This window comes from Scophthalmus maximus, chromosome 11 (genome assembly GCF_022379125.1).
Source record: "Scophthalmus maximus strain ysfricsl-2021 chromosome 11, ASM2237912v1, whole genome shotgun sequence".
Classification (NCBI taxonomy): Eukaryota; Metazoa; Chordata; class Actinopteri; order Pleuronectiformes; family Scophthalmidae; genus Scophthalmus; species Scophthalmus maximus.
Genome location: NC_061525.1, coordinates 290,608 through 315,271, shown reverse-complemented (window position 1 = coordinate 315,271; position 24,664 = coordinate 290,608). Strand labels below are relative to the sequence as shown.

General features: G+C 39.8%; 1 protein-coding gene across 12 annotated transcripts in view; it reads right to left on the bottom strand.

Annotated features, from left to right (window-relative positions):
- Nucleotides 1-24,664, bottom strand: part of fat3a (FAT atypical cadherin 3a) — a 178,896-nt gene that overhangs the window by 55,967 nt on the left and 98,265 nt on the right. For 7 of the 12 annotated variants that reach the window (XR_004789805.2, XM_047335447.1, XM_035622805.2 and 4 more), the window contains 5 exons: nucleotides 15,707-15,768; nucleotides 14,545-14,859; nucleotides 14,197-14,407; nucleotides 11,880-11,948; nucleotides 5,873-6,015 (listed from right to left, as the gene is read on the bottom strand). Coding sequence is in view for 11 of the 12 variants with exons in the window: in XM_047335447.1 (XP_047191403.1) it covers nucleotides 5,873-6,015; nucleotides 11,880-11,948; nucleotides 14,197-14,407; nucleotides 14,545-14,859; nucleotides 15,707-15,768 (800 nt within the window). In the remaining variant the exon portion in view is untranslated. The remainder of the gene's footprint in view (nucleotides 1-5,872; nucleotides 6,016-11,879; nucleotides 11,949-14,196; nucleotides 14,408-14,544; nucleotides 14,860-15,706; nucleotides 15,769-24,664) is intronic. The other 5 variants (XM_035622811.2, XM_035622812.2, XM_035622815.2 and 2 more) reach the window with 2 other exon arrangements.

Here is a 24,664-nt window from a genome sequence, read left to right as displayed (position 1 = left end):
TGGGCTAATAAGTGGGATAGGCTGGCACTGGGCAAGTTGTGTGGGTCCCATAGGATAAGTGGGATATAAGTGCTACTGAAACCATATGGGACATGTGGGCATTTTATGGGACCCATAAGGGATATAAGTGGGATAATTGAGCATAGGCTGGCACTGGGCAAATTGTGTGGGTCCCAAATGGGAAGCTCATGTGGGCTTACTATATGGGCCCAAAAAAGGATACATGTGGGCTAAATGGGCATTGGGTAGAACTGGGTATCACTGTGTGGGACCTATATGGTTTCGGTTACATGGGTCCCACATGGGACATGTGTAGTGACTATGGTACCCAGGGAGCTGCAGGATCCAAACCCGTCATTATTATTATTACTATTATTATTATGAATAACATCATTGTATTTATAAGTATCAGTTTTCACTAATTATAAGTATCAGTCTGGTAGAAATTAAAGCAACTGTTATACTACCCCCCTATCCCCCGATATGTTTACAGTACATGTCACTAACCCTGTTTGTGTTTTCTATCTCTCCTAGTGTATCTCTGACCCCAAAGCTGCAGGACCCAAACCCGTCATTATTATTGTTATTATTAATATTAATATTAATATCATCACTAATAATAACAACAACATAATTGTATTTTTTAATTATAAGTATCAGTCTGGTAGAGATTACAGCGGCGGTTGTACAACTGTCCTCTCTCTCTTCTCTCCTACTGTCTCTCCTCCCACCCTCTTTCTGCCCACCTCTCCTCTCTTCCTCATTTCTCTCCTCACCCCAACCGGTCGAGACAGATGACCGCCCACAACTGAGTCTGGTTCTGTCAGAGATTTCTTCCTGTTAAAAGGGAGTTTTAAGTACTTTGCTCATTGTGGGATTTGTTGAGTTTTCCCTGTAATATTGTAATATTGACCTCACTATGTAAAGTGCCTTGAGACAATGTATGTTGTGATATGGCGCTATGCAAATAAAATTGAATTGAATTGAACTAAAAATAACAATAAATAATTATAACATAAATATGAACATAAAACGTGCACATTTGCATTTTTTTTGTCTTCAACTTCTTAAACAGGCCATGACTTTTTCCCAAAACAAACTGTTGTTTGCTGGTGAAGCAGACTGGGACTCATCTTTTTGTTTTTGCTCATCCTCCTTATGACTTTCAGATTGTGTTGTGTTTAGGTTTGAAGAGGTCACTTGTATTGCTGCTGTGTGGCACATTGTTGTAACAGATGTAAAAAACTGTAGTTAATGTCTGGGCTGTTTGGTTACAAACTTATACAAGAGTACTGAAAAGTGATGCAGCCACCCTGTTTTTTTTGATAATATATCGATTTTTCTTTTAAAGACTTTTCACTTGAGTGAAATGAGTGAATGAGTGCGTGATTTCGGACACAGCCACTGTTCATACATTCAAATATGCCGCCAATTTTTAGGCGAAAGGTAATCACGTGATGTACCCTCCGTTATGTTAACGACTTGCAGCTGTGACCCGGGACTCCGCAGACAAATGAGACAGGCTCTTAGACTATTATTAGACTGTACACCTTTGAAAAAATATCTGATATAGGAATTATAATGGGAATCTTCATGAGGTCAAGGAATGGTGTAAAGGAGGATTAATAGGACAACAGCCAACAGTGGTGCTAAGAGAATCCGACTCCACTTAAACTATACTACGTAATTATACGAAGGCAGATGTTATTGACGTGCCTCTGCTGTGACGAAACTACAGATTTCCGAAAATGGACTACAAAAAGCGCATCTGATAGGCAACGGTAGCTAACATGATGACTTGTATTCCTTCTCCGTCATATTCATACTCTTCTTCGGATTTAATCATTTAAGTTCGTGCATTCAATTCAATTCAATTCAATTTTATTTGTATAGTGCCAAATCACACATTGTCTCAAGGCACTTTACATAATAAGGACAATATTACAATATGACAGGGAAAACCCAACAAATCCCAACCAAGTCCATGGCCCCTCACATTGAATATAGCTGCCTCAATGAATTGTGGGACGTCCATTTCTCCTTTCCTTTCGCATAGGAAGGTCCAGTTAACCTTATGTTAAAGGAGATAGGAAAGGAATCATTGAAGCACCTTTCCTAAGCATTTAAGAATTGAAACAGCTCTTTGTGGTCTTTTGATCAGGAAGTCAAGTAGCCAGGTGCACAGTGTACTGTTTACACCTAGATTGCTAAATGTTTTGACCAGATTGTGGGGGATTATTATTATGGTGTTAAATGTGAGTTAAAATCAGCTGTGGGCCGCTGAGTCTGTCATCCTGATCAACACTTGGATTTCTGACTAATCAATCTTGTCATGAGGTCAGAACTGCTGCACACGATATTCAAGAAGACTTTCTTCTACAAATGCAGTATAGTCCTTTTAGTGTGTAAGGACTTTAAGTCCTTAGAGAAGAAAAAGGATCAAGGTTTTATTCAAACCCAGGACCTTGTCGCTGTGAGCTGACAGTGCCAACCACTGAGCCACTGTGCTAAAACTGTACCCCTGCCAAAATATACCAGTTGAGCTCTGCAGGGATTACAAAGTACAAAATAGCAGCAGGAGCAGGAGTAGGACTTGGTGGGGATGAAAAAGGGCCAGATACACAGATGCAGAGAAAAGAGGCCAAAGATTTGTACTGATTCGTATCCAGAGAAAACCTAAAGATTAGTAATGGGAAACAGAGACAGGGGTTGAGTGCTGCAAGGTGGTGAGTCTATGATTAGATACCCTGAGCCACACTCCTTACCAGTTGGTGGTGGTAATGCACCATTACATTGTTTACTAGCTACCAATAAAACACGAAGAAGGAAAAGAAGAAGCAGCAGCAGAAGAAGAAGAATGTTATACTTCGGGCTGGCTGGCCACAGTGTAACTCACGTTATCTAAGCTAACAATAGGCCTCAAAATGTCTCTCTCGAAGCTAAAGAGACGTAAAGTTGATAGTGAAAATCGCCATTTCCAGAGCAAATGAATGATTTTGGATGTAATTTTTGCACTTCTGTATCCAGAAAGCCATAGCTTTCCTTCTTTTTTTCCGCATATTTATATGTGCATATATAGACAGGCTGCTGTCTGGTAGAGTACATGTAGATTTAAGTAAAAGCAAAGCGATGCACGTGACTCGTTTATTCCCTGTAATATTGTAAGATGTATTTGTAGCCATTGAGTATTGCATGTGGCCCACGGACCCTCAGTGATTTTCCTATTTGGCCCACTTGTTTTTGAAGTTGAATAGCCCTGCCACAGACTATGGCCTTAACTAGCGAAATCCATGAACTCTTTTTCATTCATACTCCACCGACCACAAAAAAAACAAATTTTCCAAATGCTAACACATCTTTTTCAAAGATGTAAAAACACATTCAAAACAGAATGATGGGAAATGTCATGTATTTCTGCAGAAAACATTAAAATATATAGAAAATATTAACAGAACATGTACAATAAAATGAAATAACAATCATTCCAAACATAGCTGATTTCCAAATTCAGCTGAAAGCCTTACCAGGTGTTTTTAGACTTGTTACCAAACAGAGAAAAGGGGACAGATTCAGAGGGATTTTGTTTGGAAACCGGGATCATGGAGGAAAGGTTGGTGGGAAGTGGGAGTGGCAGAGAGAGAGGGAGGATGTGTGGTGGACAAAGGAGAGGAAGACCAAGAGCGGTGATGTTGATGAGATCTTTTGGCCATATGCCATTCAATTCAATTTTCAATTCAATTTTATTTTCATAGCCCCAAATCACAACATACCTTATCTCAAGGCACTTTAAATAGTGAACTTTGTCGTGGAATTTTTGTCTATCCTCCCTGAGAAACTCTTGGCTCTCAGGCACCAAGCAAAGCCATCGTATTTATTGGAAGCCGAAACAATCAGTGAGCAGCTGAAGTCTCTCTATGTCATAGTCTTAGGGACATGACAACATTACTTTAAGCTAAATACAACTAAAGAGTCCGGAGATAGGCAGACTATCTTGGGACGCCATACTGTGAACCTGTTGATCTTTGGTGGCATACAGGAAGTCTCCTCAATATTGAGCTCTTATAATAAATACTTCTGCTTAAGACATCCACGTTTTCCGTCCATTTCAAGGTCGAGACCTTATAATATTACAGAGAAACTCAATAGTTCCCACAATGAGCAACCGTGTACAGAAAAAACGATTTTACTCTCCATCAGAACTGGACTCAATTGTGGGCGGAACATCTGGCTTGACATGCATAAAAGGGAGGCCTAGACCCCTCACAGAACTGTACAGTATGAGTGTATACTTTACATGTTGTTGTTGGTTTTTTGTAATCATTATTGCAGCCCTGGATTTTTAGGATTTTTTTGTTTCAATCTTTTATTTTGCACAAGTACATTATTATATGTAAGGATATAGAAACAATAAAGGGCATCGAAGCAATTTCTGATTCATTCTTCTTACATATACTTCTTACATATACTTACAGTACAGTCAGTAAAGTCAAATGTGTTGTTCTTATTCTATCATGAAATACTGATTTATGACTTCAAAGATAAAAGTTCATAATTTATGTGATGCTCGATTTTGTAAATGTTGTAAAAGTCAGTGTGTTGTGACTGTTTGTTTTCTGAGTGATAATTGTTGCCAGTGCTGCTCATTATGAGACACATATGAAGTGTTATGTTGATTTGAGTGAGTTTTGAAGTTGAGATTAATTGTTTGGCTCAGAAACATGTTGGTGAATTAAGAGTTTGAAAAAGTGGCTACAGTATGGACTAATGCTTGTTAGCAATTGAAAAAAACAGTCATTACAATAACGATGATAATGATGATGATTATTCTTCTCATTAATATATTATTGAGAGAGAGAGAGTGAGTGACAGCGGGATGAGTGAGGATGTGATAAATCCATATGTCCTTTTGTGCATTCACTATATTTCAGTTTAGGAAATGCGTGTGTGTGTGTGTGTGCGTGTGCGTGTGCGTGTGTGAGACAGAGATAAGGAGGGATAGACATCTCACTCATTCTTCATATCCGAACAATTCTTCATATAATCTGATATATATCTGGCTGAAATCCTAGCACTGCTTTCACAGATTGTCACCTATATTATATACACTGTGGATGGGGAACCTTTTTTCCTATCAAAGGCCATTTTTATTTTAACAACATCCTTCAAAGGCCATACTTAATTATTGAACACATACATGTATATCACACTAACCTATCTCTTTGGTGAGGTGTCTGAACAAACCTCTCAGTGGTCTTATTCCTAAAGATGACCCTTGTGGTTTGGTCAATAAATCAGAGTCAAACACACTTAACAGTTTAGGTTAATTGTTTCATTCTTAAATTGATACACAGTATTTGTATCATTTCTACTGAAAGGCCAAAGAGCCTCCCTATAGGTTATCTTTTCAGATGATTCCTTGTATTGAATGAGCTTCCGTCATGGTGATTCATAGACAGTGTTTTAAGACATCATTTTTGAATGAGGGGTTTCAGGCCAGACCATAAGTTGGGTTTGCTGAAACTGGGTTAACAATTTTGTTATTTGACATATCACCAAAATAACAAATGTTAATTTGGGGGGCACAGATACGGCATGTAGGTTTCGGGTTTGAACTGTCTGACTGGGACTACATGTTTTCTGCTACATGGGTTTTCACCAGGTACTCCTGTTTCTTCCCATAGTGCAAATATATTAAGGTCAACTGCTGACTACAGTATATGAATACAGTATACCACAAGGAAGTAGTGTATTTCTCTTGTTTCTTCCCTTTTTTATCCACAGGAGCTTCTTAAGTTATTCCAAGAGCCAGTTACTAAGTATAAGCGTAATCAACCAGACAATGAAAGGTTAGTTAATAAAGGTCATGTGATACCTGTGTGTTTGCAGTGTTGGTGCCATCTGTGGCCTGCACCGTGAGGTTGTAGTAAGACCGCTGCTCAGCATCCAGAGGTTTGGCGATGATAATGGTTCCCACAGCCTTCTCTACGTCAAACACATTGTCACTGTTCCCACCTGCTCCACAAGAGGAAGGTCAGACAGGAGAAGGGAGAAGCATAGTGTCACACAGCGTCAATCACACAGATACACCCTGAACCCACACCAGTTATGATGAATGAATATACACACACAAACTAGACAATTTTCTTCATGGACCAATTGTTCAGTCATGTCCTGATATGAAGTCTTGTCCAATCTACAGGGATCCCACAGACTGAACAGCACATGACTTGACACAGCTGCACACACTTCGGTGATTGGTCTTGTGTCATGGGGCAGAGGGAGGGATGGCTGCTGACATGGTTAAGCCCCCCCCTCTCTCACACACACACACACACCGACACACACTGTGTCTGCAATCCAACAGTCAAAAGCAAAAGATCACATACACAATGAAGCAGAAGCACTGGTCATGCACCAGCAACAAAAACCCTGTGTGTGGTTGTGTGTGTGTGTATGTGCATGTGTGTTCCCGTCTGCACTGCACATGTGCTGATATGATTTCAAACATATGCTTATTATAACATTACCCTAACATTCCTCTCAGTTCACTTTGGATATTCTGAAGGAGAAAACAGAACAAGATCCTCAACCTAGGGTCAATCAACTCTGGATTTGATTTCTTTATGGAATGGAAGTTTGAAAACATTTCAAACTCAAAAAATACAAAACCTCAATTCAAACTTGTTGGACTTGTTGATCCAGCACCCATCACAAATATTTTAACAGATATGCATGTTTTTTCCCATAAGTTATGGAATGGATACACATAACTCTCATTGTCTTCCATTCATACAAAAGTGAGACATGGTGTACCACAAGGTTCTGTACTGGGACCGATACTTTCACTTTATATATGCTTCCTTTAGGCAATATTATAAGAAAACGCCACATCAATTTCCATTGCTACGCTGATGATACCCAGCTGTATTTATCTATAAAGCCAGATGAAACTTATCAGGTAGACAAACTTCAGGATTGTCTTAAAGACATAAAGGCCTGGATGACTTATTATTTTTTACTTCTAAATTCAGAAAAAACTGAGGTCATTTTACTCGGCCCTAAACACCTCAGAGAAACATTATCTGATCATATAGTTACTTTGGATGGCATTACCTTGGCCTCCAGCTCTACTGTGAGAAACCTTGGAGTTACCTTTGACCAGGACATGTCCTTTGACTCACACATAAAACAAGTCTTTAGGACAGCCTTCTTTCACCTGCGCAATATCAAGAGCATTAGAAACATCCTATCTCAAAAGGATGCTGAAAAACTAGTCCATGCATTTGTTACTTCTAGACTGGACTACTGTAATTCATTACTGCTAGGATGCCCCAATAAGTCTGTGAAAAGCCTCCAGCTAATCCAAAATGCCGCAGCACGAGTTCTGACAGGAACTAGAAAAAGAGATCATATTTCTCCATTGTTAGAATCTCTGCATTGGCTTCCTGTAAAATTCAGAATAGAATTCAAAATACTGCTCCTAACCTACAAAGCCCTTAATAATCAAGCTCCATCATATCTTACAGAGCTCCTAGTTTCATATTATCCCAATAGATCACTTCGCTCTGTAAATGCAGGATTACTTGTGGTTCCCAGAGTCTGTAAAAGTAGAATGGGAGGCAGAGCCTTCAGCCACCAGGCTCCTCTCCTCTGGAACCAGCTCCCAGTTTGTGTCAGGGATGCAGATACCCTGTCTACATTTAAAGTTAAACTTAAAACCTTCCTTTTTGATAAAGCTTATAGTTAGAACTGCTCAGGTGTTTAATAAACCATTTCTTTATTATGCTGTTATAGGCCTAGACTGCTGGGGGAACTTATATCATGAGCATCTTTCTCCCTCTCCCGTTCTCTCCTTCTCCCTCTTTCTCTCTCTTTATATCTCTCTCCTTCTCCCACTTTTTTCAATCTCTCGATCTCTCTCTCTCGCTCTGCCCCCATGTATCTACATTACATGTCACTAACTCTGTTTCCTCTCTCCCCTAGTAGATCTGACCCCAGAGCTGCAGGATCCAAACCTGTCATTGTTATTATTACTATTATTATTATTATTATTAATAACATCATTGTATTTATAAGTATCAGTTTTCACTAATTATAAGTATCAGTCTGGTAGAAATTAAAGCAACTGTTATACTACCCCTCTATCCCCAGATATGTTTTCAGTACATGTCACTAACCCTGTTTGTGTTTTCTATCTCTCCTAGTGTATCTCTGACCCCAGAGCTGCAGGACCCGAACCCGTCATTATTATTGTTATTATTAATATTAATATTAATATCATCACTAATAATAACAACAACATAATTGTATTTTTTAATTATAAGTATCAGTCTGGTAGAGATTACAGCGGCGGTTGAACAACTGTCCTCTCTCTATCTTCTCTCCTACTGTCTCGCCTCCCACCCTCTTTCTGCCCACCTCTCCTCTCTTCCTCGTTTCTCTCCTCACCCCAACCGGTCGAGACAGATGATCGCCCACAACTGAGTCTGGTTCTGTCAGAGATTTCTTTCTGTTAAAAGGGAGTCTTTTCTCTCCACCGTCGCCAAGTGCTTTGCTCATTGTGGGATTTGTTGGGTTTTCCCTGTAATATTGTAATATTGACCTCACTATGTAAAGTGCCTTGAGACAATGTATGTTGTGATATGGCACTATACAAATAAAATTGAATTGAATTGTTTGCGTTTCACAATGACACTTCAGCTCTTATCTTCATGTGAAGCACTTCAGCAATCATCTATTCAATGACTAGTTCAGGGTTTTCAAATTATGTCAAGCATGCCAAGCCAAGGGCCAAAATGTTCGGGGTTAAACACGCACCGGCAAACCTTTATATATCTGACTCAAACCAAAAACATTTTAATTTACTGTGCCTCTAATATGAAAAACACAGCATTACAGCAAGTGGCGTTTTCCTGGTCAACTTTACACTTTTTCCAGGCAGGTCATGTTCTTTTGCTATTTGGACAGTGTTGGAATTTTCCTACCCAGTGTCCATAGTCCAGACCGAAGTCAAGACTAGGGAAGCAAGGGAGAGGTTTTCTTTCTCCAGGCCCGAAGCGCTCTCTCGCTCGGGACCAACTCCTTCCGTTCCCCAACAGCGGGCCCCCAGTGAGTGATCGCTGGTCAAGACAAACCAAATAATCCAATTGGACTGACATTGTCAACCTGATTGTGTCACTGATTTGGATCTGTATTAAACCTGCTTATAATATCATTGAGTCTGTTTAAATGCATTATCCAGTCGAACCACTGTCGGTTGAGCTATCAACATGTAAGTAACCAGACTAATGCTTAAACTTGAAATATTAAAGGATAGTGATATAATACAACATAATAAGAGAATGTCATCAAAGACTCAAAGACATTTTGTTGTGCTATGTAGTACAAAATAGTACATACAAAATAATACAGCCACATATCCTTTATTCGTAACCACTGGGAAATACCAAATTTAGAAAATATCTGATATTATGTGATACATGAAAGTGTGCATGGAATGTCAACTAACCATTCCAAAACATATTTTCCAATGCAACTGATCTCTGTTCTGTTGTCTGCCTTAAAATATCTAAAATTGACCAACAGAACTGTATCAACAATAGATTTCGCCTAAAAACCTAAATGTGATTCCACAAACAGTGGCCACTCTGATGGACAGCTACAACATGAAGCATGAAACGTGTCAGAAATCAAATTAGGCTGTTAGCATGTGATGGTCAACTGTCCACACTGGACCTGCTGTTTCCCCGAAGGAAATGACTGTTTGGTTTCTCTACTGTCGGACAAACTGGAGCTGCTTTGCATAATTAAGTGTATAGCTATGACAGCATTTTTTTACAGAGACATTTATTGTGAGGAGCAAAGCAGGACTTAAAGCTCATCTTAAGTGAGGACGGCCCTCGTCTGCAAAAATAGACAAAAATATTACTAATTAAATGAAGACAGACATGTGCAAAAACCATTCTGTGATCAAAGGCAGCATCAAACAGCTATGTCTGCCCTCCGACCTGTACTCCCTCATTTAGGGCATGAAGAAGAATATGGTTTGGCAAAAATACTGCTAAGGCTGGAAAAAGCCTCAAGTCTGTTGATTCAAATTACAGAGGGAGAAAACCTATCACGCCACAAAGTAGGGAAGGCACAAAACCCTCTGTTCTGTTCTAAAACTGTTTCCTACTCCCTGTCTCACCAGAGAGCTAATGTCTCACCTCACCCTGCAGTCAAACTTTAGCAACAGGAAGCAGAGAGAAAGAGAAAAGATAAATTGGTGTGATTGTGCTACTGCCTATGCTCTCTTTCATGACTGCTATGACATAACATCCAGTACAACCTGTATTCCCTGGGACTAAATTCCATCTTTCAATTCCAAGCTCTCCTTCAGCAATTATTTCATTGGTCCTTCTGAAAAAAAAGGAGCATGGTTCTGGGCTTTGCTTTTTATCCATTACTACATTTCTGTACTCCTTGGTGACTCTATACTATATAAATAACATTAGTTAGCATCAGTTCCTGTTTTTTCTACATCCACTGGTGTACAGACAACTAACTAATACAAGAACCAATGAAATACTTCCAATCTTGAATTAAAGGTTTAAATATAGGGATTATGAGGCAAGAAGTGAAGTTGTAAGAATCATCCTTTTCTATTTTTTTTGTATGGGTGTCTGTCCCTGCGGTGTATTTGTATGGGGTCTGTGTGTTAGTTATATATGAATGGTGGCCAATCTGATTACCACTGTCTCATGTTTGTGTAGGTATCCTGAAATTTAAATCTGTGTGTGTGTGTGCGTGTCTGTAAAAAATATTATTTTCTACAGCACACAGTCTCCAGTTTCTCTACTCATATATCCACAATGTTTGTTTCCTCCTGTGTCATTCTGTCTTTGTGACCATCTCTGAGAAAAAAACACCTTACACGTCAACATCTGCATTTTTATACACTAAAAGTCAAATTATTTTTTTCACTCTGGTGCTTGACAAAGTGCAGTCTTCACAAACATCTGTGAATTGGTGTGGATTTTAAAGGTTGAATGCTTCAACATCATGTGCTGTTGACATCAAATGCCCAGTGAGAGTTAAGGGTTACACTCCAGCTTTCTTCCATTGTTCTTTTCATTTTCCTTGATTTTCATAATTGTCCTGTCTATTCAGTTTATTTAGCTTATTTCCTTTCTCTTCCCTTTGTCTCCATCCCCTTCCCACATCAGCTTCAACTCATCTTTACTTTTCACACTGTTCAGATTTTGTTAGGGATGAATTTAAACGTGCTGCAGGTACTGAATGTTATTTGCTGGGTTAGAAGAATTGCTTTGTGCAGTGGGGGCTGTGTGTTTACTGCTGGGTAATGATGATGAGACATTGGTTGATGGGCACTTGGTGTTTGCTGTTTTTGCTGGGTGTGGGGCACTAGATGGTTGTGTTGTGCTTTTTCAGTCGCAGTAACGTAGCAAATGGGTCAGCAGGTACTGGCACATATCTGTGAATATGTGAAAGTACTGCATGAAGGCTTGCATTAATTCCTTAAGGAATGTGTGTACAGGTGCTGCTAACAGCAGGTCATTAGATAGGGCTGTAACCCAGGTAACCCATGAGGCTGTTGCCTCAATTAACATTGGCTGCAATGTAGTCCATTAATGTGAACACACACACACACACACACACACACACACACACCCACACACACACAGGATGAACTTTAACCCACAGACAAATCCAATCAGGTTGAGTGTCAGGAATACGTCAGCAGCACTGATAAGAAGCACAAGGGTGGACGATGAACACTAACAGAAGACACAAGGTAAAGGGGAAAAAAGGGAAAAAGGGAAGTGGAAAGAACACAGCGAAGAGGGGAAGTGAAGTAGAAGTTAGAAGCAAGATACCTTCTGAGGAACAGTTCCTGTCACAAGCGCTCTGCAGAATAATGAACATCTCACGGAAAGACTTGGGACCTTCCAGGCATGAAGCATTGAGGAGAGAGAGGAGAGACAAAATGAGACAGGTGGGACAGACACCCTCGAAGGGGACAACCGGAGGATGAGGTGATGAGCAAAGGAGATGAGGAGACAGACTGACGAAACAGGACAGATAGACAAAGCGACTGCCACTGAAGTGCTGAACCTTAATTTATTTGTACACTGGCTGCAGATTGTTGCATAATTTTTTTTTAGTAGCATGTCGCTGACTCATGGGTTTTCATCAACAGATATTTGTGATTTTAAGCTGCAAACAGACAATATTTAATATCCCATCAGTGTTTATAATGTTTTTCTTGGGACATAAAAGTGAGGACATTATCATAATTAAAAGCTCTCCTCCCTTCCAACCATGTCTCCTGTGATTCTTTTTCTGCAGCACTTTAGAGGATTATTGATTAACCAATCACAATGAAGTGAAACTGTCCTTTAGGCTGTTCTTAGGCCAGAACAAAGACCTGTGGAAAATTTACTTTTACTGTCTACACTTTATATAGTCATGGAACTGGTGTCTGAAGCAAAAGAAGAGCATGAATTCCACAAAGCCTCTTATGCCTCACACGATTTACAAAGTCATAAGATTGCTGTACCATTTATACTGCACAACTTGCTGTCTTGTAATCATGTGGCTGTCAGCTAAATGAATGTAATATAATATCAAAGCAACCTGGGCTTCAATAATGCTTCAGCAGTGCCACAGGCTGATCACCTCCATGCCACGCTACATTGATGCAGTCATTTGTGCTAAAGGAGCCCCAACTAAGCATCGAAAGCATACATTAACATAGTTTTCAGAAGTTATACATTATCAGAAAAATATTATAAAATATTCTAATATTTTATAATACTGGATTTTTGTGAGCAGTAAGATGTGATCATTCAAATTAAAACAAGAAAATCTAGAATATATTAAAAATTTTCCCAATTAATTTTTCCCACGTGTGTGTAAATACAATTGTGTATCTAGATGTATATTTCATATTTATTCAAGTTTACTTTATACTCCCTTTGATTTGCAAATTGCACTGTCTACCTTGTGCCTACTGAGCTATCAAGGCTGTTTCTTGTTCTACAGTACTACTACATTCTTCTCATTGGATTTTTATCCTGCTATGATGATGATGATGATGAATATGATGATGATGATGATGATTATTATCGATGTTGATGTCATGAGTACACAGATGAGACATCCATATTGTATCATTGATGAAAGTTTCAGAAAAGATAAATGTTTGAGAAAGGAGACTAGCTGCAATCCCAGAGAAATTATGTGTAGTGGAAGTGGAAGACTGTCTACAGATAGAGAGAGATGGACACAGACATTAAGAGAGAGAGCGAGAGAGAGAGAGAGAGAGAGAGAGAAGAGATGTGCCATGGATAGCCAGAAGCACAAGCCAGAAGGTATATCTTTCTGATACACACTGACTGTCACTGCTCAGTGAAAACAAAAGGAAAGATGGTGCATTGCGGGAATCTGGTTACTGCTGTCCATCTAGTTTGGGCTGACTTGTAGCCCACAGCTGAGGATCTGTCAGTCTACATGTGGTCTCTTATAATAGAATTTAGAATTCAAAGTAAAGATTATTAGAATTATTAAATCATTTTGACCCTTGCAGAATCACTTTACAAAATGTGTATGTAATGAATGGAATATGTATAAATTAAACTTAATGTGCTCGGCATGACATAATCTGGTTAAGCTTTTCAACTGGGTGAAAGTGAATTTGATGGATCAAAGGGTTTTACCATGGGTCTACCATGTTGGGCATTTCCCCCTTAAAGGGGAACATCACACTGGCTTTACAGTCTAACAGTGTGTTCTTAGTGGAAAGAGAGCATAGACTTTATAAATAACACTAAATCTCCAAAAGGGTTATTCCCTTTAAAAGAGAGTCACAGGAAAAACACACACGAAAATACTATTGTCAAGGTTTTATCTTGAATTCAGTCGACACAAGTTCTCCATTGAAAACCAACAGTTTTCATTGCTTTACCTCCCACAGGGCATATACCGACTTGGAAGCTAGACAAGCTGCTGCCATAGAGACTGGAGTGGGCAGAGCGTAATAGATCATCAGCCACAAAACCTAAGCTTCACCTCATACACACCAACATACATCAATACTGTCCATGCAACAAGCCCAGGCTCACACTTGCTCACACTACACAACAACCTCCGCTGTCTGACAGACAATCGTCCTCTCCTACGGGGGGATTTTACCTGTGATGTCAAACCACAAGTGGGCCGAGCTCTGCTGCAGGGACACAACACCCACAATCTCAGCCACCTTGTCATTTTCCATGACAGTGAAGTTGTAGAATGGCTCATCAAAGAGTAGTGTGAGAGTCGAGGGGGGAGGTCGACGGACCCACTCAATGTGCAGACGAGCTGTGGAGGACTTCTGAGGACGCCCGTTGTCTGTTGCTTTGATCTGAAGAGAAATACAGACTTTAGTCCAATGTCAATGATTATAAAAATTGCTTTTGGTCAACGAAACTCATGTATTCCACTGAAATGTCCTAAAACATGCTAGCAGACCTGCTTCATAATTGATTAAGGTTTACGCACAGTCAGGATGTCATAGCTCCCCACAGTGAAGGCCTTGCGTGATGATACCACTGCTGTCTTTGGGTCGATGAAGAACTTCCCATCCTCGTTGCCATCCACAATGCTGTAGGAGAGGTCACTGTTGGGCCCATCATCACGGTCGTAAGCAAACACCCGATAGATGGGTTCGCCCTTTTTCCGCCGCTCTCTCTCTGGAAGTTTTACCTGGTAGACCTTCTCTGGAAATGTGGGCTTGTTGTCATTTTCATCGAGGACCTGAACCATCACCCACACTGTGGTCTGTCTGGGACTAGAACCCCCATCTGACACCAACACCTGCAAGGGTAAAACAGACAGGAAAAGTCTGTCTTCCGCTGCTTTGATAGCTAATTTGTTAAGCTTCTGTGCATCTACACTGATACAGCAGGTGATCACTGAGAGATGGGAGTCGGTTGGAGATACAAAGTACACTCTTCTCTTTTGTCCTAGAATGATATTCATTTTGCGGAAAAAGATACCTGAGAAGTCTAACCCTAGCTTATAGAATAATTACAATAAAATAATCATTAAAAACAATCTGTGGATGTTTAAGTCAGGAGGCTATATATACACAGTAAGTTCTTGTCACTACGTACTAGTGTAGTGTAAAGTATAAATAAATAAATATATCCCTTTTCTCCATTAAATGTCAACTGCAGAGACCATGAAAGTACCCATTACCCCCATTAGGTACCAACAGGTACATTTGGAATGGTCATTGTTACTACTCATAATCAATCCAACAAATTGCTCAGCTACCTTACATAACCACTGCTAAAAATCTATTCATGAATGTGTCAAATGTACTGGTTCTGTAAAACTTTCAAATCTCACATGGTTGTTAATCTGTTGTACTTATTGAATCAACCTGCATGCCTTTTAGAGAGTTTAAGAAGACAAAAGATATACATATTGATATTAAAATTATTTTGTGTTTTTTTTTACCTCCTCAGTTATTTCTACATGGCTGTGTCCTCTGACTAAGATCCACTACTTCAGAAAAGGGTCCACAGCCACACTAAAAACACCAGTGGTGTATATGACTCACCCCACATACATGCATCCTCTATTTTTGTGATACAGATTATTGTAAGAACTATGCCAAATTTAGAAAAAAATCCTCCAGTCCGCACAATGTTCTCACCTCTAAAACATGCTCTGTTTGTTGTTCACGGTCCAGTTTCCTTGAGGTTGTGGTGATTAGACCTGAGACAAAACACAGCAGAGAAAAATATTACAAAGGTGACACACATACACACAACACAAACACACACACACACAGAGCAAAGTGACATGGTAATTAGTTGTGGATATCAGACATGAAAACTGACTTGTTCTAATGATGTACAGAACAACTGTAGCGATGGAGGCGTAAACGGCTACAACAAGAATTATGGGGGAGCCAAAGAAAGAAAAGTTTCTGATGCTCCAGATGAATAAGAAATTCTGTGGTCAGGGGAAGGATAACAGTCAAAAACTGAAAGTGATCAACTGCAAAGTCTGTCTGTTAGTAGTGAAAGCCTCCACAGTCTAATGACTCATGAGTCACCTTTACAAGTATTTACTCTTTACATGTCCTAAAGCATAGTTATCCAAACATGTCATAATGTTAGGCGCAGAACCCTTACATCTGGCTTTGGTAATGTAAATTCTAATGGTTAAATTAGGAGTGAAGTGAAAAAAAATGCATTGAGGTGTGAAAAAACAAGGGTGAAACTAAGAAGGGTAACAAAAAGATTTACAGCAGAGCCATAAATATTTACAGATGAAGTTATTTTTCAGGCTACAACATGGTGCTGATGTAGCATCCTCATCAGAGTTTTACTGCTTGGATGAATTAAACGTAAATGCCAGAATCAGACAAAGTCTTGAGAAGATCAAACTCTTGAGTAACCATCTGATCTTTCAGTCCAGCCGCTATATCAGAGAGCAGAGGTGTAATAATTACCTTGTCAGAGGTAAAAGGTCATTTAAAATCCAAACCTGGCTTTCAACCACATTGCAGTCATCTTCAACGACTGGAGACTGGTTGGTTGTCATGGAGATAGTTCAGTTAATGAGTCACAGACCCCGTTGCTGATGCTATTTATCTCCTGTGGTTATTCATGGCAGCAGGCCAATCTCATCCGAGCTTGGGACCATCTTTGATGTGCTTTTCTAGCATAACCCTTACTGTAACACACAATGCAGTGACATATGCCCCTGTTCAGACCTGGGTAAGGAGGGGCTCAGTGCACCTTATTCGGCTCTACAGTCAAATAAGATTTCACTCATTTGAAAGAGTTGAAAAAGTAAATCAATATGTGGTGGTCAGTGTTGATTTTGTAGCAATGGCCACAAATAAACGAGAGCAAGTGAAACACTGAGAAATGTAAAAGTACTTTGGGTTCATTATAAAACTGTAGCAGGTCAGAGGACATCAGGTGTGTAGGATTTGGATTTAGGATTTAATTTGAATCCACACTGCTAAAAGAATGTGGATACATGCATCCCAGACAACATCTGAATGTGGTCTGAGTGATTCAATCTCGGATTAGCTCATCTGAGAAAGATGTTTATGCCCGGTCTGAACAATGCCACATACAGTATATAATACTCTGCATGGAGCCAATCACACAGTTATCAGAGTGGCAGGCTGTGTTGTTAAAAGCATTCAGAGCTTCAGCAGACAGTTGGTGACTTACAAAGAGACAATGAAGAATACATATCTTCACATAATATTAAGCTCTGCTTTTAACTCAGAGTTATGTACATTTTCAGTCATTTGAGTATGTGTGTGTGTGTGTGCGCACTCTGTAGGGCATGGCATCCTGGTTCCCTCTCTTACTGCACCAACTGCAATCAATCAGCCAATCACCACCTCATGCCTCTGCAGTACAAATATCTGTCTCACTCACACAGACTCTTCAGCCACCGCTGGAGAGAAGAGACTGTCTCTGTCGCTTTGTTTCCTGTGGTCACCTGCCTTTTGCTCCTTTTGCTGCCTGTGCCTCGGATCAACCGCTCTTGTCACCACACTCAGACCAGTCCCCAGTTGCCTTTCCCGTGCCAGTTTGTGGATCAGCCTCCTATCCTTATCTTTTTCAGTTAACTCCCAGCCACTCCACTCAAACGATTTTAACTACTTCCTTGAATTACAATAAATTAAATTAAATTGTTAAATTAGGCTTTGGAGCATGGGCCACACCTCTAATTACCTGTCAGGCCTAAATATACCTGGTCAACCCATCTGGTTTGTCATGGATTTCTCAATCAACCCTTTCCATTCGCTTCAAACATTCACTCTTCTACCTTCCTTTTTCTGCTCATCCTTACCCACATCCCTTCATCTTCTTTTCCCTCATCCCGTCTCTTGTGTTTGTATTTGAGTGCTAAAACTGGTCATAACACAGCTGCAATTATTGGACTATTTTGTCTTTTTTTACCTATACATAAGTGACTTAGAGTTCAAGATTTGATGTTATGGAGAAATTACAAAAAGACAACCAGTTCTCTTATAAAATCAGTGATGCATCTGTTATTGTCAACTCTACAAAGGACGCCATGTCTCTTACAGTAACAGTTTTATTTTAAAAACGCTTATTGCAGCACAGAGCCTTTTTAAATGGTTTGTCATAACATGTTAAGAAGCTTTATAATAAAACACTGCATTCAGCCTATTTATAACAACTGTCATACAAATATATGACAACCCCTCATATTTTCTCCTTTGGGGACAAGTATTTTTCTAACGTCTTAGCTGACAAAGCCTCTTCAGAAAAAAAAATGGTTTTGAAGCTCTTGACAGGAGAGACAGAGAAGACACAGATAGTTGAGAGAAAATAAGAGGATAGAGGGAGGGATGAGTGCTGAGATGTGGCGCTGGCTGAAATTGACCTGGAGGAAACTTAAGTTCAGTTCACCATGTTAAAACAAAAAATTGTATTGGCTGTTGGTCGCTGACTTATTACTCTACACTGAACATTCTGAATGAATATGACAACTGTTCTACAGATGTAGTGTATATCAGGTATAGCATATCAGGTACTGATATGCAAAAATTAAGGACTAATGAATGAGTGAGATAAGCAGTGGCCACACAGACAGTTTGGATCAACAGATTGCGGTTAAACATCATCGCCATTCCACAAATCATCCTTCATATGAGTAGATCTTGGATTTTAACAGATGGACGCCTTTGTAGCAATTATGCACCACTGATGTGACACTCTGAATGGAATTTATTTTTGCTATGAATATAGATTGTACGAAGAATTGTGATATCATAGTATTCCATATCCAAAAACACATATGGTGGTAATGTATCATAGAATTGTATGTCAATGGTGTCTTCTGTTAACATTCAACATGTTAATTGAACTGATGGTGCTCTGCTTCAGATGATAAAAAGCTCTTTACAGGTTTGACCTCTTCAATCACCATTGAAGAGAAAATCTGAGAAAAGCTACAGATTAATGAGGACACAACTCCAGGGTGGTGCTTTATTATTCAGGGAGGCTGACACACTAACAAGCACAGAGCAGCTGACTGCATTTCCTGTCCGTGTTAGTGCCATGTTATTAGCATCAAAAAAGAGTGTGACAGCACTCAACAACTACGACACACACAAACATTACACACACACAGAATATTACCACACTAATAAACACAAGACCTTAAGACACAAATGCACATTGCAGTAACACACAAAAATACACTACCACATTAACACATCCACAAACCAAGACACAGAAATACATGCACTTATAATTAATAGAATAAAAGCTCACAAAACCTATATAAAGATACAAGCACGCACGCACACACACACACAGGCACACACACCATCTGATGTGAAATGGCATCCTGACAGAAACCTTATTAACAAAAACCAACAACATCCCTTTTACACAAATCCAGAAAAAAAAGTGTGTGTATGTTACACAGGGTTGTACACACACTATATGCAGTTCTCATGAACACTAATCACAAGAGGATTCATGAGAACAATCACTTCAAGCAAGTGGAATACAGTGGATAACACCTCCATCAAATAATATGAAGATACTTTCGTATTCTGTCTCAGCCAGCACATGTGGGCCCCAAATAAGATAAAGAGAGGTTGACATTTGAATGTTTCTTAATTTTGGCAGCAAATACAGGGGAAACCAAAAAAAAACAAAAAAACTACATCCATGTTGGTCGGATCAAACTGGGTGGTCTAAGTAGAGCACATATGTGCAGCCATCCTGAGGCCCCCACGTGAGTTCCAAGTTGCTGGCATTTTTTTCTTTCTTAATAATAATCAAGAATCCTGGGAGAGCCTAGCCAATCGTACCAGTGGGGACCTTGAGGGGCCAGGAGATGACTCCTCATAAGGGCCCAACCTGGATCACATCTGGCTTCCATTACTTACCCACATAGACGCAGACAGACATATATAACACCATTATAGCTTTTGAATGGATAAGAAAATCTACTTCATTCAGGGATGGGTCACAAACCTGGTATTAACACAACTAATACAATCATCAAAATTTAGCACAGTTATAGCATTTTCTGGATTAGGAAAGCTACAACAATCCAAGGGATCTCAGTAGATTCACAATATTCTATCATCAAGGTCCTAAGTCTTATTAAACAACATTTGAGCAAGATCAGAATTTCCTCCTACAAGTAATATGTAGAGTATGCAGCCTAATTTTTTTTTCCATGTTAGTAGGTGTCGCAATGACCATAATTCTAGATTGGCCTATACATGTCTTGATCATTTGGTTTTTAAAATGTACGCAATTGAGCCATATCATAGTGCCCATACTGTATGCGTGACCCATAAAATATATAATATTTTGCCAGATTGGGCCTGGTATAGTTCCGTGGGTTTTCAAGCATGTTTAGACCTTCAAAAATGCATCAAAAGACAGAGAAAAATTTAATTTCATCCATTCACTTTGGTTTTTCGAGCCCTTAAACTTGGGCTGTTTTAAAACTTTTGAATGGTTGTAGAAATTACATATGTGTGTACAAATACCAGAGGCAGGGGTAGGGACACCTGCTCCAATGCCCCAGAACCACAGGAACACTAATTATTTTTAATTAATTCATTCATTAATATTTGATTGTGTGTTTCCATCATGTATATGTCTTCTTCAGAGACTTTATAAGTGTCTTCATTAAATAAAAAATGGAAAAGGAAGATGTGGTGTGCTGTATTGTCTTTCATTGCAAATTATGATGCTTGTACTGGATTTAGGGAAATTAGGGACACATATTGTTCAGCGTGAGAAGGGTGTTAGGCGGCGTTGATGCTGGGGGTGGTGGAATGCTGGATAGGGGCCCAGAAGCAAATATTTCCCTTGAGACACCCTAACAGATTAATCAGGATGTGTGTGTGACTGGATCCCGACCGGAATTCACTAAATGATTAAGAGCCAAGAAAATGAATTCATTGAATTAATAAAATAAATTAAAATCTATTTCTTTCATGCCTCCTCTTGCTGGTCAGTGGGCACATGGAGAGAGTATTAATATGACGTAACATGCTTTTTTTAGGAAGAAATCAAAGCTTGCACTGGTCTTTTATTCAGGATAAGTAACCCTGTTTAACACACATGGAGAGCCTGTCATTCCTACATAAAGCTTACTCCTCACAGTCACACACGCGCACACACACACACGCGCCTTATAAATTAAGCAGGAGCCTATTGGCAACGCGATTATGCAACATTAGCTCAAACACCCTGGAAGCCAAAAGCCTAATTGCTGTTGTAAGACTGGGAATGAGAAACAGGATAAGTGACGTGCGGAAGAAATGGGTTAGGTCTGTGTATTGGATTTGACAAATACAGCAAATCTTGAGGACAAGAAGTGGGAAGAACTTACATAGATCCTAGACTGCACAGAAAGAACGTAACCTTTCATACTTGGATTAAATACAGAAAACAACATTACTCAGATTCAGAGTTTGACTGTCTCAATGGGCAGCCAAAAGCTTAATTACTGTTGTGAGTGTATCCAGGCATCCAGAGGAAACCCACTCAGGCACAAGCAGGAGAACATGCAATCTCCATACAGAAAGGTCCTTGCTGGCTGGTTAGCAGGTTAGAACGTTGTAATTTACAGCACCACCTTTCCTTACTGGTTGCATGTCCCAGTTTGATCAATTTAATGATGAAGACACACTAACATACAAAAATCACAATCTCCTCTGATTCATGATTTACTTGTATTACTCTCAATTTACATTCTTCAACCAGCACCATATCCGGAAAATTAATCACATGCGGAAGTGCCTGAAGCCTGTATTCTCTAGAATCACCAGCAGCTGGTTGCAGAAGACGTCAGTTTCTATAGAAGTCTATGAGAAAATGACTCTACTTTTTACTTGATTAATAACGTCAGTGAACATTTCCTGAGAAGTCAATGGTCTCAATCACTAGTTTCAAGTCTTCTTCAACACATAATGATGTTAATTTAGTAAATTATGGTCCATTTAGAGTAAAATAGACAATAGATTAGGGTGTGAATACCGCTTGATGACAGCTGGTCCGTCCAATCGGTGCATGGTTGCGAGTGTAGGTGGGTGTGCAGTGGAAAAGCTCACAGTCAGACCCACCCCCAATTCAGGTCGCAAAAAAATCCACATTCAGCGGCAGTAGAAGACGAATCAGACAAAGACGAATCAGACAAAGACTTGGAGTCTTTCTGAGGAGTCATTCGTGGGAGGACGAGTGGGAGCGAGTATATTTGATTTTGACTTTTCTTCCATGTATCATGTGTGTATTTTCCATTCCTGTACACTACTTTTCTCTTAGATACTTTAGACCACGTACCGTTCACTACAGCACCATAATCTTTCCAATCTTATCTACCCCTCCCGGTCTACACAGACACAGAACCTTGTCACAGGGGTTCTGTGGAACTGCCAGTCTGCAACCCGCAAGACCGAGGTTCATCTCTGGCTACGCATCCTCACTGTCCCTGGACTTTGTTGCTCTCACCGGGACCTGGATAACTCCCAACCCTCCCACTTCCAATCATACTGTACCTGTCTGCCGCAACTTCCCTCCCTGTCTCCCTCCTCTCTTGGCTCATCTGTCCTATCAGCTCTCCCCTCAGCCGACTCCTTCTCACTCCTGCCTCCTGACTCTGCCACAGACACCGTTTCTCTCTACCTTGTCCTCTTCCCTGGACTCCCTCTGTCCTTTAACCTCTCAGCGGGTTCGCCCTAGCCATCCAGCTCCGTGGTTGTCTGACTCAGAGGGGTCTCACAGAACTTCCCTGCGAGCAGCTAAACGACAGTGGCGCAAATCCAAATGCCCTAAGGATCTTCTTGCCTATAAATCTTTTCTTACCTCTTTCTCTGCTTCCTTATCTGCTGCTAAAAGCTCTTTCTTTGAATCTAAATTTCAGTCTTATATCTCCAACCCCCAGAAACTTTTTTCCATTTTCTCTACCCTCCTCGAACCCCACAACCCTCCTCCCTTCGTCCGAGCGACTTTGTAAACTACTTTGCAAAAAAGATAGATGACATTTGCTCCTCATTTCTTGACCCCCCTACTGACAATACCTGTCCTTCACCCTCCTCCTCATCTTCTTCTCTAGTCACTTTTTCATCACTCCCTCCTGAAAAAGAATAATTGATGGAGTGGATGCTGATTCAGGGAGATGGAAACTGTGGATGTCTTAAGCAGAAGTATTTATTATAAGAGCTCTATATATCAAGGAGATTTCTGGTTCGTTTACACAGATCAACAAGGTGATCAGTGTATGGCGCCCCATGACAATCTGCCTGTTCCCGGTCTCTGTAGAGTATTTAGTTTAGGATAATTAATTCTTGCACTTTTGAGTAATATCTACATGGTTGAATGCACTTATTGTAAGTCACTTTGGAAAAAAGCGCCTGCTAAATGAATGTAATATAATGTAATTTAACCCATAAACCCTCACGCCTGGTTTAATACATCCACCTCTCTGCCCGTCAAACTGCTTTTCTCTTTGTAACTAACAATCATTGTATAGCAAGAGAGTAATTAAGTCATTGTACATGTGGGCTTTTCCCGCATTCATTTTGATTTAAAACTAAGGCATAAGCAATAGTGTACAATTCGAAGGGAACTATAGTCATTTTTCAAAGTGAGAGAAATATGAGGGTTGCTTGCAAAAGTTTGGCCACAGTAAAATCCACAGGTAAAGCCAACTGCAGCTTTCCTGCAACAAACAAATATTACAAAATCACTGACTGCCCCACAACATCAAAGCACATTCAGCTTCTAGAAAGTATAATGACCTGCATAAACATGATGAATGCCACCTGTGCATTCATCATAACCTCAATCACCTGGAAAAAGAAATAGTCCATTTAAGGTAATTTACATACTTTTCAAATCGTTTGTCACCACCCAAATATTTTGGGTGGTGACACTTAACAATTGACAAGTAAAGCCAGCCATCTCCATGAGCACCATGCGCAATGTACATGCATACATTTAGTTAGAATTATATTGTAGTTCAAATTGCAGAGTTAAAGAAATAATGTCAACATTATTATGATGTGTAATTTATATATTTACTGATAGTTGCTTCAAAGTAATGAAATATATAATCCATAAGAAAAGAACTTGATTTGAGTAACTGCAGATTAATTTCAAGTGACTTGTACGACAGGGCAGGACCACTCTTAGACGCTACACCAGTTCTGATCATTTGGTGCACACTGCTACCGGGGAAAACACTTTGTCAAGTAAGATCAGATGAAAAAAAAATATTTGTTATAAAACCTTTCAGAGAATAAAAAATGTAACGGTGAATGCAGAAAATAGGGTTAAAAAATTGAGTGCTTGACAGTTAAAGAAAAGATGCTGATGTTACAGGATTAAGGTCAGAAAAAATGTGACCGGATTTGTTGCACAGTATTTTTACTTTTACAGGAGATGGAAGAGGAGAGGAAAGATTAGAAGAGACCGTACTCGGCCCCCTCCTCTTCATCACCTTCATCCTCCCCCTCGGTCAGATCCTCCGCCACTTCAACCTGGACTTCCACCGTTATGCCGACAACACTCAGATCTACCTCAGCACCAAATCCCCCCACAACCCCTCTCCCACATCGACTCCTGCCTGTCAG